Raw genomic sequence first — 14,882 nt, 5'->3', positions numbered from 1 at the left:
TTAATCAGCTGCTCCTGGTTGTTAAAAAACACATTGTTGCCATGGTTACACACCGTAACAAGTGCCCACGAGCAAAAATGTTTCAGTAGAGATCCTCGTGCTGGCTCGATTGACTCAGTGCGCTGTGAACCATTTTGGCCTCCCATCGCACCGAGTCTACCGGACTATCAGGTGTGAAAATGACCTTAAAGCAACTGGTCCGGATGACACAATTGAACTTTTTTTGTCGTTATGTGCATGGATGATTGAGCTTCAACCCTTTTTTTGAAGGACTTTGGCCTTGGCTGTCTTCAGGCTGTTTCTGTGAGTAGCAAGTTGGCCATCTGGCCTAAAACGTTTGATTGTTGTACATAATCATTGACTGTTTTTGAAAGAGTGTCTTTTGCACTTGTTAAAAGCCTACTTTGGATATTTCAACAAGAGGTTGGCTTGAAACACAGCAGGGAAGGCTACCTATGGGACAGATTTGGTTGGCAGGCCGTAGACTGAAGAAGTCCTCTGGATGGGGGACGAAACGTTTCTCACTTAAAGAAACTGGTCTAGATGACACGATTTGACCTTTTTTGTTATCTACTTGGATGACTGAGCCTACAACCCTTATGATAAGTCGTAACCCGTCACAAAAGTTGACATTATTCACATTAGTCACATTAGTTAACTTTACAGTGATGCTTGAAACTTTGTGAAGCCTTTAGAATATTTCTGCGTAAATATGAACTAAAACATAAGATTTTCACTTAAGCACTAAACGTAAATAAAGAGAACGCAAATTAATAAGACAAAATATTATATTTGGTCATTTGTTTATTGTGGAAAATGATCCAATATTACATATTTGTGATGGTAAAAGTATGTGAACCTTTGCTTTCAGTACCTGGTGTGACCTCCCTGTGCAGCAACAACTACAGCTTGTACGGACGGCGCCATCTAGTGGGCCTTCCCTGTCTGTACTCCCTAGTGCTTTGCTTTAATTATCCCTGATTAGTTTCACCCTTGTCTCATGTCCTGTCTGTGTATATAAGCCCATCTGTTGGTCCTGTCACTTGTCAGTTCGTCGGTGGGTATTGCCTTGTCCTGTCTGATCCTGTCTTGGTCCCGTCCTGATTACGCTTGTGAGTTTTCTGCCATGTCAGCCTTTTGATTTATTATTATTATTAAAGAGTATTTTACTTTGTATGTCTGCCTCCCGAGTCCTGCCTGCACAACTGGGCTCTTTCCTGTCCTGTCCTGCCTGAAATCATGACACGATTAAATGTTTCTAGTAACTGTTGATCAGTCCTGCACACCGGCTTGGAGAAATTTTAACCCATTCCTCTGTACAGATCAGCTCTGGATGTTGGTGGTTTCCTCACATTAGCTGCAGCTTCAGGTCCTTCCACAACATCTGGATTGGATGAAGGTCAGGACTTGGACTAGGCCGTTCCAAAGCATGAACTTTATTCTTTGGTAGAACCACTTGTGTGCTTCGGGTCATTGTCTTGCTGTATGACCCACCTTCAGATTTACCATCTCGGACGAGGGACAGACTGAGCGCGGCTGACTGAAATCAGACTGCCTGCTTCGGACTGAATGAGAAGAACACACCGCTGAAGCCACAGAGCTCGAATGTTTACCGAGAAGCTGCTAAATGTCATCGTAATTAATGACCGACCGCTATCAGATGTATAAAATGAAGGATTTCACAGTTTGAGTGAACATTTGCAGCCAAGATCTAGTTTACCCTCCAGGAGATATTTATCAGTACAACAGTACACAATCATAAAAAAGCATATGAATTGAAAAATACAAGAAAATTATACATATATTTATAAAAAAGAAAAGACAAAAACAGCTACATTATAAAGTGATGTAAAATACTAAAAACAGGAACATGTCTGTTGGTTTATGCCATGAACGTAGCAGATGTTTGAAGCCATTTATTATTTTATTTAATTCATTTATTCATTCATTTAAAAGAAATAAACAAAAGAGGTTGATTGAAACAATATTGATGATGATATCAGAATGGCATGGCTATAGGCCGATATCTAGATTTAGGTATCGGGATCTGAAGTTAAAAAATGTGGATGGGTGCTAGTTCGTTTCCGCCCACACCTTCATCATCCACGAGACACGGGCGCAGAGCTCCTGCCGCAGCATACGTCACCTACTCTGAAGAGAGCGCCACTCTTTTCAGCAGACAGACTCCTCCATACACCATGTCCGCACCATGTCCATCCAGGAGTTTTTGGCCTTTTGACTCATTTCGCGTGTTTGAAGGGTCGTACAGCTGAATGTGCGAGCTCGCTGATGAACACACCCACAAACTTCTGACCAATCACACACTGGCACGTACGCCTGACAGAAAAAGTTTGTCCTTGTGCTGAGAAAGCTGCTCTCGGAACAAAATGGTGTGATTTTCATCACTCAACTACGTCCATAAGAGCTGATATCACAGCTTTGGCTGGAGTATGCAGGAGATATGGTGACAACCCCCCAACCGGGCCCACCTGGAAACTCGTATCAGGCCACGCCACTGCTCGTAACTCCAAGCAGAAAAATTTGACAGTAAATTATGAAATCTGTCCCTGGGGCGTTTCGGCTGTTCGTCTCACATGGTGTCGGTGAACCGGACGTCATCTGCACATTTACCTCAGCAGCTGGGTCTGGAGGAGTTTACCACAGGAAGACTCAAACATTTTGGGGAGGATTTCTACTGCTTGTAAAATGTAGGCAGGTTTTTGATGACACCTTGCTTCACAGCAGGGGGCTTTCAGCAATGAACAGTTCTTACTCGTTTTGCTGACGGGGTTGTTCACATGTCGGCGCTCATTCATTCATTCAACGTTTATTTAGCCAGGTTGGTCTCACTGAGTCACGAGGACTCATTCACAAGAGAGACCTGAAAACAATAAACTACAGTAAAAATACTGTAACACGTCTGCATCGATTTTTGCGTTGAACTTAACAGCTGTTTAAAATCCCTACGGGAGGTCGAAGTCAAGAGCTTCAGATTTTTTTGCAAACCGGGATACAGTAGCAGAGTGCGAGCAGGCCTTTTGATGAATATGGTCTGCACTGAGGGAACGCTGCAGGTAATGGTGTCCTGAGAGCGCACGCTGTAGCTGCACTCACACAGAGACATGTAGGAGGAGATGTATGAAGGCAGCAGACCAGGAAGTGATTTAAAGATGAAAATGTACCAGTGAGAGAGGCTGTCATGTGTGCAGCCTGAAGAGAAAGGACCCAACATGGAGTTGGTGTATCGGGACAGTCCTCTCTGTCCTAAGATGTGTCTCTGAAGCTAAGAGAGACAAGTTGGACACCAGCGTTCAGGGCTTTGGATCAAAAGTTTGAACTTGCGATTGGCAGAAAGCTCACAGTAACCCAGATACACAAATATCTCTCACACAATGACAACCACTGGCTGCGTTTGGCCCTCAGCAAAGATTCATTAATATCCATCAAACAGTTTTATCCACTGGATGCATCGGCGTCGCAACAATTATATGTGAAGGGGATGTGTCCCCCCCCCCCCCCCCGCCCACACACATTTAAAAATTATTAATTAGGACCCACCCACATTTACCATGAAGTATTAGTTCACCCAGCACTGTTTCTATTTCTTCATGAATGAATCCATTCCACTTGCTTAATAGGAGAGTGCTTAAACCACTAAAAAATCCACTCCGGGTTTTCCAGGTTACCTACAACAACTCACCACACCGAGTGTTTCCCCGAGGTCATCTGCCTTGGCAGGGCAGAGACACCTCTGTTTTGAGTGCTAACTTGGCACCACGTTAATGCTGGTGGGGACGCTTGAGAGAGGCCGAGCGTGTATTATTCACACAAGGAGAGCTGTTGGTCAGGCTACTTCTTGCTGCTCTTTAAAAAAGTTATTGAATCAAGTGTTTACTTATGGAGGTAAATGTATATGTTTAAAAACTCGTTAAAGTACATCAGAATGCAGGAAATTGCATCTACATAGTTCAAAATTTTGTGGGGGAGGGACCCCCCACCACCACATACACATTACAAATACTTCTGACACCAATGACTGGATGACCTCCAATGGAGTGCTGTGTTGGTCTCAGGGCACTGAACAGAAACATTTAGATCCATAGAAAGGCCAATTACCGTAGTAAAGTCCTCTATCTAAGGAAGCCTGATTCAACGAGTCTGCTGGTTTCCTTAGAGAACTTTACTAATTGACTTTTGTTATTTACTGCTCCTGTACTGGACTGAAGCATCTTTGAACGATGTGAATGTGTCTGAGATTATAATCCAGGCTTCCTGTTCTCTGCAAACTGACGGTGGCTCAGTGTCTTACATCAGGCGGTTGTGTTTGCAGCTTCGTGTGTCTGGACACCTGTTGCAGGAACGTTCATGTATATGATGGTGAGACGATATGAGGGCTGATGAAATGAGCAGTACCTTTCACCAGTGTTGTAGGTTCACAACTAAACCTCAACTAGTTGTGTCTGTGTGCTCCAGTGAGCGCACACCTCCAGCTGTGACAATAAACACACGCCACTCTGTTTCAGCTCTTGGCACAAACTGAAGATGATCTGGTCTTTACCAGGTTCTAACCTTATCAAGTCTAACCCCAGGTGGACAAACACACACTTCTGAGTCGTTCTTTGTTCAGCTCAATTAGAAACAGTGTGAAGAACTGGTTCCAGCTCCTGGTCCTCCAGCAACAGAACCCTCAGTGGGTTTCTGTCTCTCATGGTTCTGGAGGAGTTTTGACCCATTCTTCTTTCCATCGTCGAGGTTTCTGCTCAGCTCTCTGACGGTCACAGCAGTTCAGTTAGTTGAGGCTCTGGACTCTGGACCTTGGTTCTGTTCTTTCTGACCCATTCTGTTGAAGATCAGCTGCTGTGTTTGGGATCATGGTTCTGTTGGACCCCGTTTGGTCCAAACTTTAGCTGTTGGACTCCAGAACCCTTTGGTCTACAGAGGAGGTCCTGGTCCACTCAGTGACTGACAGGAGTCCAAACCGTCAGCCTCCACCACCGTGCTGGGAGGAGCTGTTTGCTGCAGTGCATTTTGGGTAACCATGTGTCCTTTGGTCTGGTTCTGGTCCAGAGATCTTGTGGTTCCTTCAGATGAAACCTTCCAAACCTAATGCCACGCTGTTTCTAAAGAGAAGCTGCCTTTAACCTACTAGCTGAGGCTATAGAGGCTCATTTCTCTGAGCACTGCACGGTCCGACCTTCGGGGTGAATCTCCTGTAAAGACGGTCAGTTGTCTTGAATGTTTTCCACTTGTGAATAACCTCATTTCTCTGTAGAATGATGGACTCCAGGTAGTTTGACCTTTGCTTCCATCCAGAGTGATGAGCAGCACCACTTGCTGATGTCTTTTCATACCTTTTTAGCTAATTTCAGCTCTTTTCAGATAAATTCAAGTTTTTCACGGTAATTTCTATTACTTTCAGCCTAATTAATTTATTTCTGCTAAGTTCAGCTTGTTATGCTCCTTTCAGCTTATTTCTGCTAATTTCAGTGTTTTCAGCTACTCTTTAGTGGTTTTTGTGCTAATTTGACTTTTTTTTTTAGTTAATTCCACATTTTTTGCACTCATTTACACTTTTTTTCAGCTGAATTTAGCAAAAATGTGTTCTCTCCACTTCCTTCTGCTAATTTAAGCTTGCTCTACCTTTTCAGCTACACTTTTAGCATTTTTAGCTAATTTCAGCTGTTTTTTTTTCCTGCTAATTTACTAATTTTTGTGCTAATTTCTGCTTGTTTAAACCATCTATCCAACCATTCATTATCTTTACCAGCTTCTTCCTTTTCGGGTCAAAGGGCTCACTGGTGTCCATGTCCAGCAGTCACTGTGCGAGTGGCGGGGGACACCCTGGACAGGTCTCCAGTCCATCACAGGGACACATAGAGACAAACAACCATTCTCTCACTCACACCTAGGGACAATTTAAAGTTACCAGTCAGTCTAACATGCATGTTCTTGGTCTGTGGGAGGAAACTGGAGTACCCGGAGAAAACCCACACATGCATTCAGCAAATATGTGTTCTTTCTGCTTTCTTCTGCTAACTTAGTCTAACTTGGTCTTGTTCTTCCATTTCATCTACATTTCAGAATTTTTTGACTCATTTCAGCTGTTTTTCAGCAAAAAGCATTTACACTACATTTTCACAGGAAATTCAATTTCTCCAGTTGGCATTTATAATGTACAGTATATGAATGTTTCTGTTCAGTGCCCTGAGATGATTTCTGTTGACTTGGTGCTGTATAAATACACTGAATTGAATCTTGGTGTTGAGTACTTGAGCACACTTGGTAGCAGCCAGTCTGGTGCAGTTTCACACTGACAGCAACATGGGGCATTCTGTTGTTCGTTTTTGTCCTCTTCAGTCAGATTTGACAAATTACCAGAAACCAGGTGTGTATCTGAGACGTCCAAACTGAGACCTGGAAGAGGCCAGACGTCTGAGTCCAGGACTATTCATGTTACTCAGAGCAGCTCCTCGTCCTCCTGGTACAAACTGGAGCGTTTTGTAAAATACATGGCAAGCTAAATAACAAGGCTCTGTGTTAATTTGGGATAAATTGTGTGTAATGTGTGGTGATTTAATCTAAAGAGGATGAAAATATCTAATCATAGAGAAAATATCTAATCATAGATGTTGTCCTGCGAAGACTTATTCACAGAGATAGTGTTTGGACCAGATTCAGTATGGTTCTGATTGACACACGAGGTGTTAGCCTAGCCTGGTTGAAGACTTCTCCATAGTCAAACTTTTAGTCTAAAATAAAATGTTACTTGGAATCTCTCAGCATCAGCTCCACCTCATTGTGTCTTTTCTGTCTTTCCTTCAGGCTCGTTTGGTAACCAGTCAGCTGAGCTGTTCTCCAACATCTCCTGTAACGAGTCCTCCAACACCTCGTCCTCTTGCTCTCTGGGGGACGATGAGGAGCAGAGTGCAAACCCGTATAAAACCCTGGAGATGTTCTTCATCGCGCTGGTGACCGGATCTCTAAGTTTCGTGACTGTTACAGGGAATATTCTTGTCATGCTGTCCATTAAAGTCAACCGACACCTGCAAACGGTCAACAACTACTTCCTGTTCTCGTTAGCGTGCGCTGACCTGATCATCGGTGTGTTCAGCATGAACCTCTACACTGTCTACATCATCGTTGGGTACTGGCCTCTAGGACCGGTGGTTTGTGATCTGTGGCTCGCTTTAGATTACGTGGTTTCCAATGCCTCTGTGATGAACCTGCTGATCATAAGCTTTGATCGGTACTTCTGTGTGACCAAACCCCTGACGTACCCCACTAGACGGACCACTAAGATGGCAGGACTGATGATCGCTGCAGCATGGATCCTCTCCTTCATTTTGTGGGCTCCGGCCATCTTGTTCTGGCAGTTCATTGTTGGGCAGCGGACTGTCCCACCTGGAGAGTGTTATATTCAGGTACAGTCTATGTCTCTTTTTATCTTTAAAGACATAAATTCATTTAACCTTTATTTAGACAGGTAAATCCCATTGAGCCTCGAGGACTCATTTACAAGAGAGACCTGAAAATAATTATAAAAATAATATAATAATAATATTAATAACATATGCTGAGGAATATGTCCTCACACCTCCTTTCATAACAGTTTAAGACTAAAACTGAAGTAGAACGTTGTTTGTTCAGAAGGCCCCGCAAGGATGCAGAGTGTTACTGAGTACAAAATGTTTTTGGGTCAAACTGACCTCCTCTTTCAGTAAAGGAAGACGTGTTTATTGTACAGGAAGAAATTTCTGGGCTTACGGACAGAAAGAGGGTCTGCTTGACAACTTTGCAATAATAAGCTTATGTTTATACAAGCCTCTGACATAAATAGAGGGTATAAAGGTGATCGAGCTAGTTTGAGTAAGGATGTTTTTCTTTTGGGTGTTCAGCTGTTCCATCTGGCCTTTGAGCTGTTTTTTTACACACAAAAAACAACAACTGGTTTTTGCTGTCATCACTGAACTCTAGTCATTGGTTTTATTTAATCATTGCAAGTTTAAATGTAGCTGAACCATTACATTTTGGTGCCCAATGTGGGGCTCAAACCCACAACCCTGAGATTAAGAGTCTCATGCTCTACCGACTGAGCTAGCCGAGCCATCTTATGATAAGAAATTATAAAATCAGAGCTGGGTTGGTGCAATTAATACATAGGGCTCTCTCATCTTGTGTGATATTTGAGCTTTTGGAGAGTGTGTTGAGAATGACTCTTAGCTACTACCACAACAAATCTTAGCTCGGTATCTGTAAAATTCATTGAAGTCTAGCTATCTTTGGTTGATTAGCTGTGGTGGCCATCATAAATTTTGTTGTTTTAAAAACATATTCAGTTGCAAATTTTTAACCTTTATTTAACCAGGCAAATCCCATTCAGATAACAGATCTCTTTTGCAAGGGAGGCCTGGGCCTGAAGGCAGCCCAACATACCATACCATACCATACCACTTTATTTATAGAGCACTTAAAACAGCAACGAGGCCAACCAAAGTGCTGTGCAAACATGCATGTTTTTGGTCTGTGGGAGGAAACCAGAGTACCTGGAGAAAACCCATGCAAGCACGAGAAGAACATGGAAACTCCACACAGAAAGACCCCAGGTCCAACCGGGGATTGAGCCCAGGACCTTCGTGCTGTGCGGCAACAGTGCTAACTACCGAGTCATTGTGCTGCCATGCAAATGTTCACCCAGTGAATATGTTATGGATGTTTCATTAAATTTGTCCAAGTAGTCCATGAGATATTTTGCTAACAGACAAACTGGGTTAGGTTCAAAGGGTAAACCTAAAGGTTTAAGTAAACATCAATGTGCTACACTCAAAATAAATGTTAGGGATGACTTTCATCTGCTACCACACCAGATTTTACTTCAGTGTCTGTAAATCTGAATGAGTTAAGCTCCCAGTATACTCCTGTGTCCTGTCAGCCGCACGGAAACTGTGCGCCCTGTCCGTAGAGGGTTGAGACTTCATGCTCGAGCGTCCACCCTGAGCGGCTGCAGAGCAGCTCCGCAGACAAGGGGCGGTTACCTTCGGGACAAACTGAGGTCGCCGATTGGTCATTTGCTGACACACTTACTGGATTGATTGACAGATGGAAAAAAATGAATAAACAAGAGCTGGCAGCTCCAGCTGCAGTGGTGTTCTGTGTTTATATGTTATTAATAAAAAGTTCTAAAAAAAAAAAAAAACGGGGAGCGCTGGCCCTGCAGCCCACACATCAGACCAGCCCACCAGGAAACCTCCAGACCCTCCTGCAACCACGCTGGACCTGATTTTAATTCGCTCGTGACAAATTCCTTCATTTCTCACCATTTCAGTCATGGCTTCAACGGAGGAGGAAGAGATCGCCTGCTTTTTGGCAAAAAAACTAAAGAAAAGGCCAGATCAGGGATCAAGAAGAGGAATTTAATAGATTGGTGTCTCATACAAAACAATCCGTTGCCGGGCAGTTTATTGTGCGACACCGAGTACGCAGTCGTAAAAATTGAGCGGCGGGCGTCTGCTTGAACTCTAATTCGGTACGTGTGGACCTCTGCGGACTGACGTACGCGGGAGTATACTGGGGGCTTTAGAGAGGTTTTGTGTTTTCTAAATGTTGGCTATGGCAGCCATCTTGAATTGGACTGACTCAATACAATCTGAAACATGACCTTCGCCTCCTACAGCAGCAGCTGATAATAAGGGTTACAGCCAACCAAGAGGCATGTTCTAAAGAAAGTTCTTTCCTTTTCTCAAGTACAGTTTGTTATAAACTTTAAAACAGCAGAGAACACAGTTTATATAAAACCCATATAACAGCGGAGGTCTTTCCGTAGATCAGATGACAAGTAGAGACAGAATAAAATACGAGTTACTGACATGCTTGACAGAGGCAGGTAACCCAAAAACAGAAACCATTTGAAAGAAATGAGGACACAATGATGAGCTGTTTTCAGGATGAGGCAGAGTAACTCAGAAGTAAAATGTAAAAGTCAAATCAAATCAATCTGATCCGCTGCTTTTGGACACCCTGAAAACTCGTCTGAAGCTCGGAGGCTCCCAAACGTTGAAACAATCATTTTAACTCCTAGTCTAAATAAAGCCGTGCCCCTCTGACTCTCTACCTCAGTTATTCAAGGGGAACCGCTGAGAAATCAAGTGGTACCACAATGTCCCCCATCACAGGGATTTCAACAGTGAATGTTTCTAGTTTTGGGGATTAGAGTTTTTCTGAACTAGAATTGAACAGAGAATGCAACATTAATGTTTTTGGTGCAAGATATTCAAGTGGGAAGGAGTTACATTGTAGAGAAGAACAGCGATAGCTTTTATTTTAATTTTAAGAGCAATTTTATTCACCATCAGATGCAATGGCAGAGCCAGGGGGGAGCTAATGGTGGCCTTGACCACAACATATCAATCTTTCACCACCTCAATCATTTGAGGAACCATACGTTTAAGCAATATACAAACTAGAATGCATAGTTTCCTCAAACGATGGGGCTGGCTGGTTTACAAATGGTGGCCATCATTGATTTTGATATGAAAACCCCATTTCTTGTTGTGATCTTTCTCATGCATCATATGCAGCCACACACCAAAATGGAAGTGGGCACATTGCTTATTTTCCAGTTACTGAACTCACAACGTAGACAGAAGGACAGATGTATGGAAGGAGGAACAATTCCCTGTCTTTGCTCCGTAATGGGGGAGAATTAAAACAGATCTAATTTAGGTTGAAGGGTGTGGTTTAAGATGTGATGCTTCTATGCATTATTTACAAAAAAAAAAAAAAAAGCCCAAAGACACTGCAGGAAAGGGTCTCTCTTTGCTCCACAAGTAAATATAAATTTATTTATCCTCTAAAGGCAATTCAGTTTGGCAGTTTCCAGATTTACATTCACACACACATACATATGGTCATATACCGAAAAGCAATGACTTTTTAAATAAAAAAAATACATATTGCACAATAACAAACCAACAGAGATCAGCATCACAGTTGTTGTGGTAAAGCTGCAGGAATAACTCAGAGCTGCCATCAAGGTTCATCAGCCTGATGGCAGTCTAACGTAGCTTTAACCAAATAAACTCTTTATTTTGCACATTTATTGCTCTCAGGTTCTGTAGAAATTGGACTGGTTCTGCTTCAGAAGCACCATCTTTCACGTTGATTCTACGTGGGCTTATCAAATGATTCTTTATTACAGTGTTTGTTTCAAGATAGTAATTTGCTTGAACATCTCAAATGAAGCTTGTGATGGGTTATTAGCTTGTTATAAAATTTGTAATTAGTTGGTATCATTGTTTCCTCTGAGTACCACATGAGGGATCCTGAGTACCCGCGGTGGTACTTGGAGCACAGTTTGAGAACGCTGGATCTGTGTGGATTAAAGCTCTCAGGTATTTTCAGCTGGACCTGGTAAATGCTTGGCTTCTACATACGTGAAGAGCTGAGTAGACGTTTTTGTCCTGTGGTTTCTCTGGTGAGTTACGTTTATGGAGAGACTCAGAGTTTGATGAACCTCCTTTCTGGAGTATCACCCCTGGTGGGAGGACTTTTCAAACAACCACAGAAAACGACAAATGAATAAAAACAATAAAACTAGAGGTTGGAGCAGCCAGTTTTGGTTACAATCCACAGTTTAATGAAACAAAGAGAATCGAACAGGAGAGGCAAGGCAACGGTGGCCTAGACCACCAGAGATTAATCTTCAGTTGAGGAACTTTTATGTTTAAGCAATATATATATATATATATATATATATATATATATATATATATATATAGATATTTATATATATATATATATATATATATCATTTACCCTTTATTTATCCAGGTAGTCTCATTGAGCCACGAGAACTCATTTTCAAGAGAGACCTGTTTAGGGAGTAGATGGTGGGGGTTAAGGGCCTTGCTCATGGGCCCAGAGTGGGGCGAATGAGGTTGGGGGCAAGTGTGGGTGCTTCACCTACCCCACCCACGTTTTTGATGTTGTTGGTACTGGGGCATGAATCTTCCGATCACAGGCCCACCTTCTCTAACCTCTGCGCCACCACTCCCCCCATAATAAATAATATAAACCCCCAATATAAACACTAGAAAGCAAAGTTTCCTCAAATGATTCAGGTGGCTGGTTTACATACAATATGTATTTCCTACGGGAACAATAAAGTTCCACCTTATCTTATCTTATCTTATCTTATCTTATCTTATCAGAATCAGAATTCATTGCACTGAAGTACAATGAAATTACATTTCAGTACAGCCCGTCCACGTAAAACACAAACAAACAGGCTGGGTAGACAGAGGTGTCTGAGGCTGTAGCCTCGTGGGAGGCACTGCCCTTTTCATTTAGATAAGGAAAAGAGAACCACGAGGGAAGAGGAGGTGTAAAAAAAAAAATCATATCTCACACCGTGTCCTAGATAGGACACAGTGTGAAAGTTGCAAAAAAAAACAGCACAGAAATAGCAACATATTGATGACATTATAATCCATATGCATGAGGAAGGCCAGTGAAGGTAGTAAGTTTGTCCATGGACACTGCAAGATAGTCCATATAGTCCTGATAAGAGATGATGCAGTGTCTATCAGCCGGCTCAGCTCTGACACAGGTCCACAGCTGGCCTCGGGAAGGGAGCAGGTGGGGGGGAGTAAAGCTTCTTGATCACATAGCATCCAGGAGAGTTTGGGATAGTTGGCCAATTCGAAGACGACACAGGGGAGACAGATTCAGATAGCAACAATTATTTTGGGTCAGGCAGACTGCTTGATTTCTGTCTGCCTTATAGTTCTACTGGTACGTCTCAATGGCGACTCCAAACAGCCACATTTTTGTGGTCAGCACCGCCGAGCTGAGCTTGTAGCTTCTCCGAGGTCGATTCCTTCCCACCAGCGAGTTTCAGGAGCCGCAAGTAGCCTGCGATTCTCAGAAATCGCGTCCAGCTTACGGCTCAGCTCACACAGCATTTAAGTCTGAGTGCTCACTGCAAAACACATTCCATCACACAAGCTGGGCAGCCTCACAATGGCCAGAGCAGCTGCCGACATTTTTCACATTTGTCTATATGCCAGGTAACCACCAACTCCAAAAAGCGGAAATCCTGTTATCATATATCCAATTATGTATGTGTCTTCTACATCCTCAACCGACCATACAGACAGACACACAAACTTCCACTGCCTGAGGAATCCATTGTGTATCCAGCTGCAAGTGTCCTGTCAGGGCAAGAGGTCGCTCCTTCACCGTGTCTCCTCGTCGAGAAAATTTTATCAATTGTGTTAAGAGACCAGCTGACTAGATCCATAATTGACACTTTGGAAGATATGAAAGAGAGGCTCCGATAACGTTCACAGGACAAAGAGCATAAGCAGGAGGGAAGGAGGAGTGGGAGGGAAAAGCATCCGCCTTTGTCAAGAGCAAGCAGGGAACTGTATGGTGGCTATTTTGGATTTTGACTTGACAATCCAATTCTTGATGCTAACTTTATTTACGTCTTGCAGCCACACACCAAACTGGTAGTCGGCACATTGCTTATTTTTCCAGTCATTGAACTCACAAGGTTAACATATATACCTATATGGTGGCAGCCATTTTGGATTTTGATGTGGCAACCCAATTTTTAAAAGAATCCTTTCTTATTTCTAGATGTAGCCACACACCAACATGGAAGTCAGCACCTCACTTAATTTTCAAGTTATCATGCTCACAATGCAGACAGATGGTATTTCCTATTATCCAGTGGCCAATAAGGGTCATGTATAAAATAAATACTTAGTAAAGTTCTTGCCAAATCAAATGTAGGGGTCAAAAAGTATAACATCCCATTCAGGTTAATGAAAGTTCAGGATACTGATGGGACTGCTGGAAATGGTGCCACAAACGAAGGAGAAGGGTGGAGAGGGACCATTTAAAGAGGGTCTCCCCTCTTTAAGGAGGAGGACTCCTCTCCTCCCCTCTTAGCAGGAGGACTGCTAAGAGTGGAGAAGTGAACTCTGGCTGAAATGATGGAGAGACTGAAGGTAGAGGCAGCGACACAAAGCCACGAGGCTTTCACGCGAAGAGAACAAGTGTTCAGGAGGTTTCATCGTCGACATCTGACGGTGGCTCGTTGGTCGAGGGGTATGGGTCTTGATTTAAGTGTGAAGGTTCTGGGTTCACATCGTGGATGAGCCCATTATTCTATACTGTTTGTAGACTGTGCAATATTTATAGACAACATTATTGGACTATGTGAGAGACACCAGCAGCCAGAGACGAAGTCCTTGTGTGTTTTCACACATTTGATGGATAATTATACTTTGTATTTGAAGAAGAGGGAGGGACATCGAGTGAAATATTCAGTAGAGAAAAATGACAACCAGTGGATTATAATACATTTTAAACTTAAAATGGGAAAAGAAAACTGTGATGTGGTGTCATGTGACTGGCTACCATTAGATGAAGGACTATAGGATGACTGGTTGTCAAAAGACCAAGGCAGAAGCAAGAGTTGCACGTCGAAGGCTAAAAAAGAAACAGTAGAGTTCAGAGAAAAAGAGACATGTGTTCTGTGTGGTAGTTCAAAGTTAAGCTAATGGCTGGTAAAGTCCAGCAAAGCTGTGAGTTTATGGTGGTGCAGTTGGTAGAGCTGCCGCCTCTCAACGAGCAGGTTGCCGGATCAAATCCTGTCCGGGGGCCTTTCTGGGTGGAGTTTGCATATTCTCTCCATGTTGCGTGGGGTTTCTTCCAGTTTCCTCCCACAGACCAAAAACATACATGTTAGGCTGATTGGTAACTCTAAATTGTCCCTAGGTGAGAGAGAGAGAGAGAGAGAGGATGGTTGTTTGTCTCATTTGTGTCTATGTGTCCCTGTGATGGACTGGAGACCTGTTCAGGTGTCCCTGTGATGG

The 14,882-nt window shown here is 43.0% G+C and overlaps 1 protein-coding gene and 1 non-coding gene across 2 annotated transcripts in view; one reads left to right on the top strand and one right to left on the bottom strand.

Annotated features, from left to right (window-relative positions):
- The window catches only part of chrm4a (cholinergic receptor, muscarinic 4a), a 91,063-nt gene that overhangs the window by 4,967 nt on the left and 71,214 nt on the right, over window positions 1-14,882 (top strand). The window contains exon 2 of the mRNA XM_037696859.1: window positions 6,823-7,421. Coding sequence (XP_037552787.1) covers window positions 6,823-7,421 — 599 coding nt within the window. The remainder of the gene's footprint in view (window positions 1-6,822; window positions 7,422-14,882) is intronic.
- trnak-cuu lies at window positions 8,032-8,104 on the bottom strand. Its single transcript has one exon. It is a non-coding gene; the product is annotated as a tRNA-Lys (tRNA).

This window comes from Nematolebias whitei, chromosome 24 (assembly GCF_014905685.2).
Source record: "Nematolebias whitei isolate Nwh7 chromosome 24, NemWhi1, whole genome shotgun sequence".
Lineage (NCBI taxonomy): Eukaryota > Metazoa > Chordata > Actinopteri > Cyprinodontiformes > Rivulidae > Nematolebias > Nematolebias whitei.
Note: the sequence above shows the minus strand (reverse complement) of the source record. Positions and strands in the feature narration are given on the sequence as shown.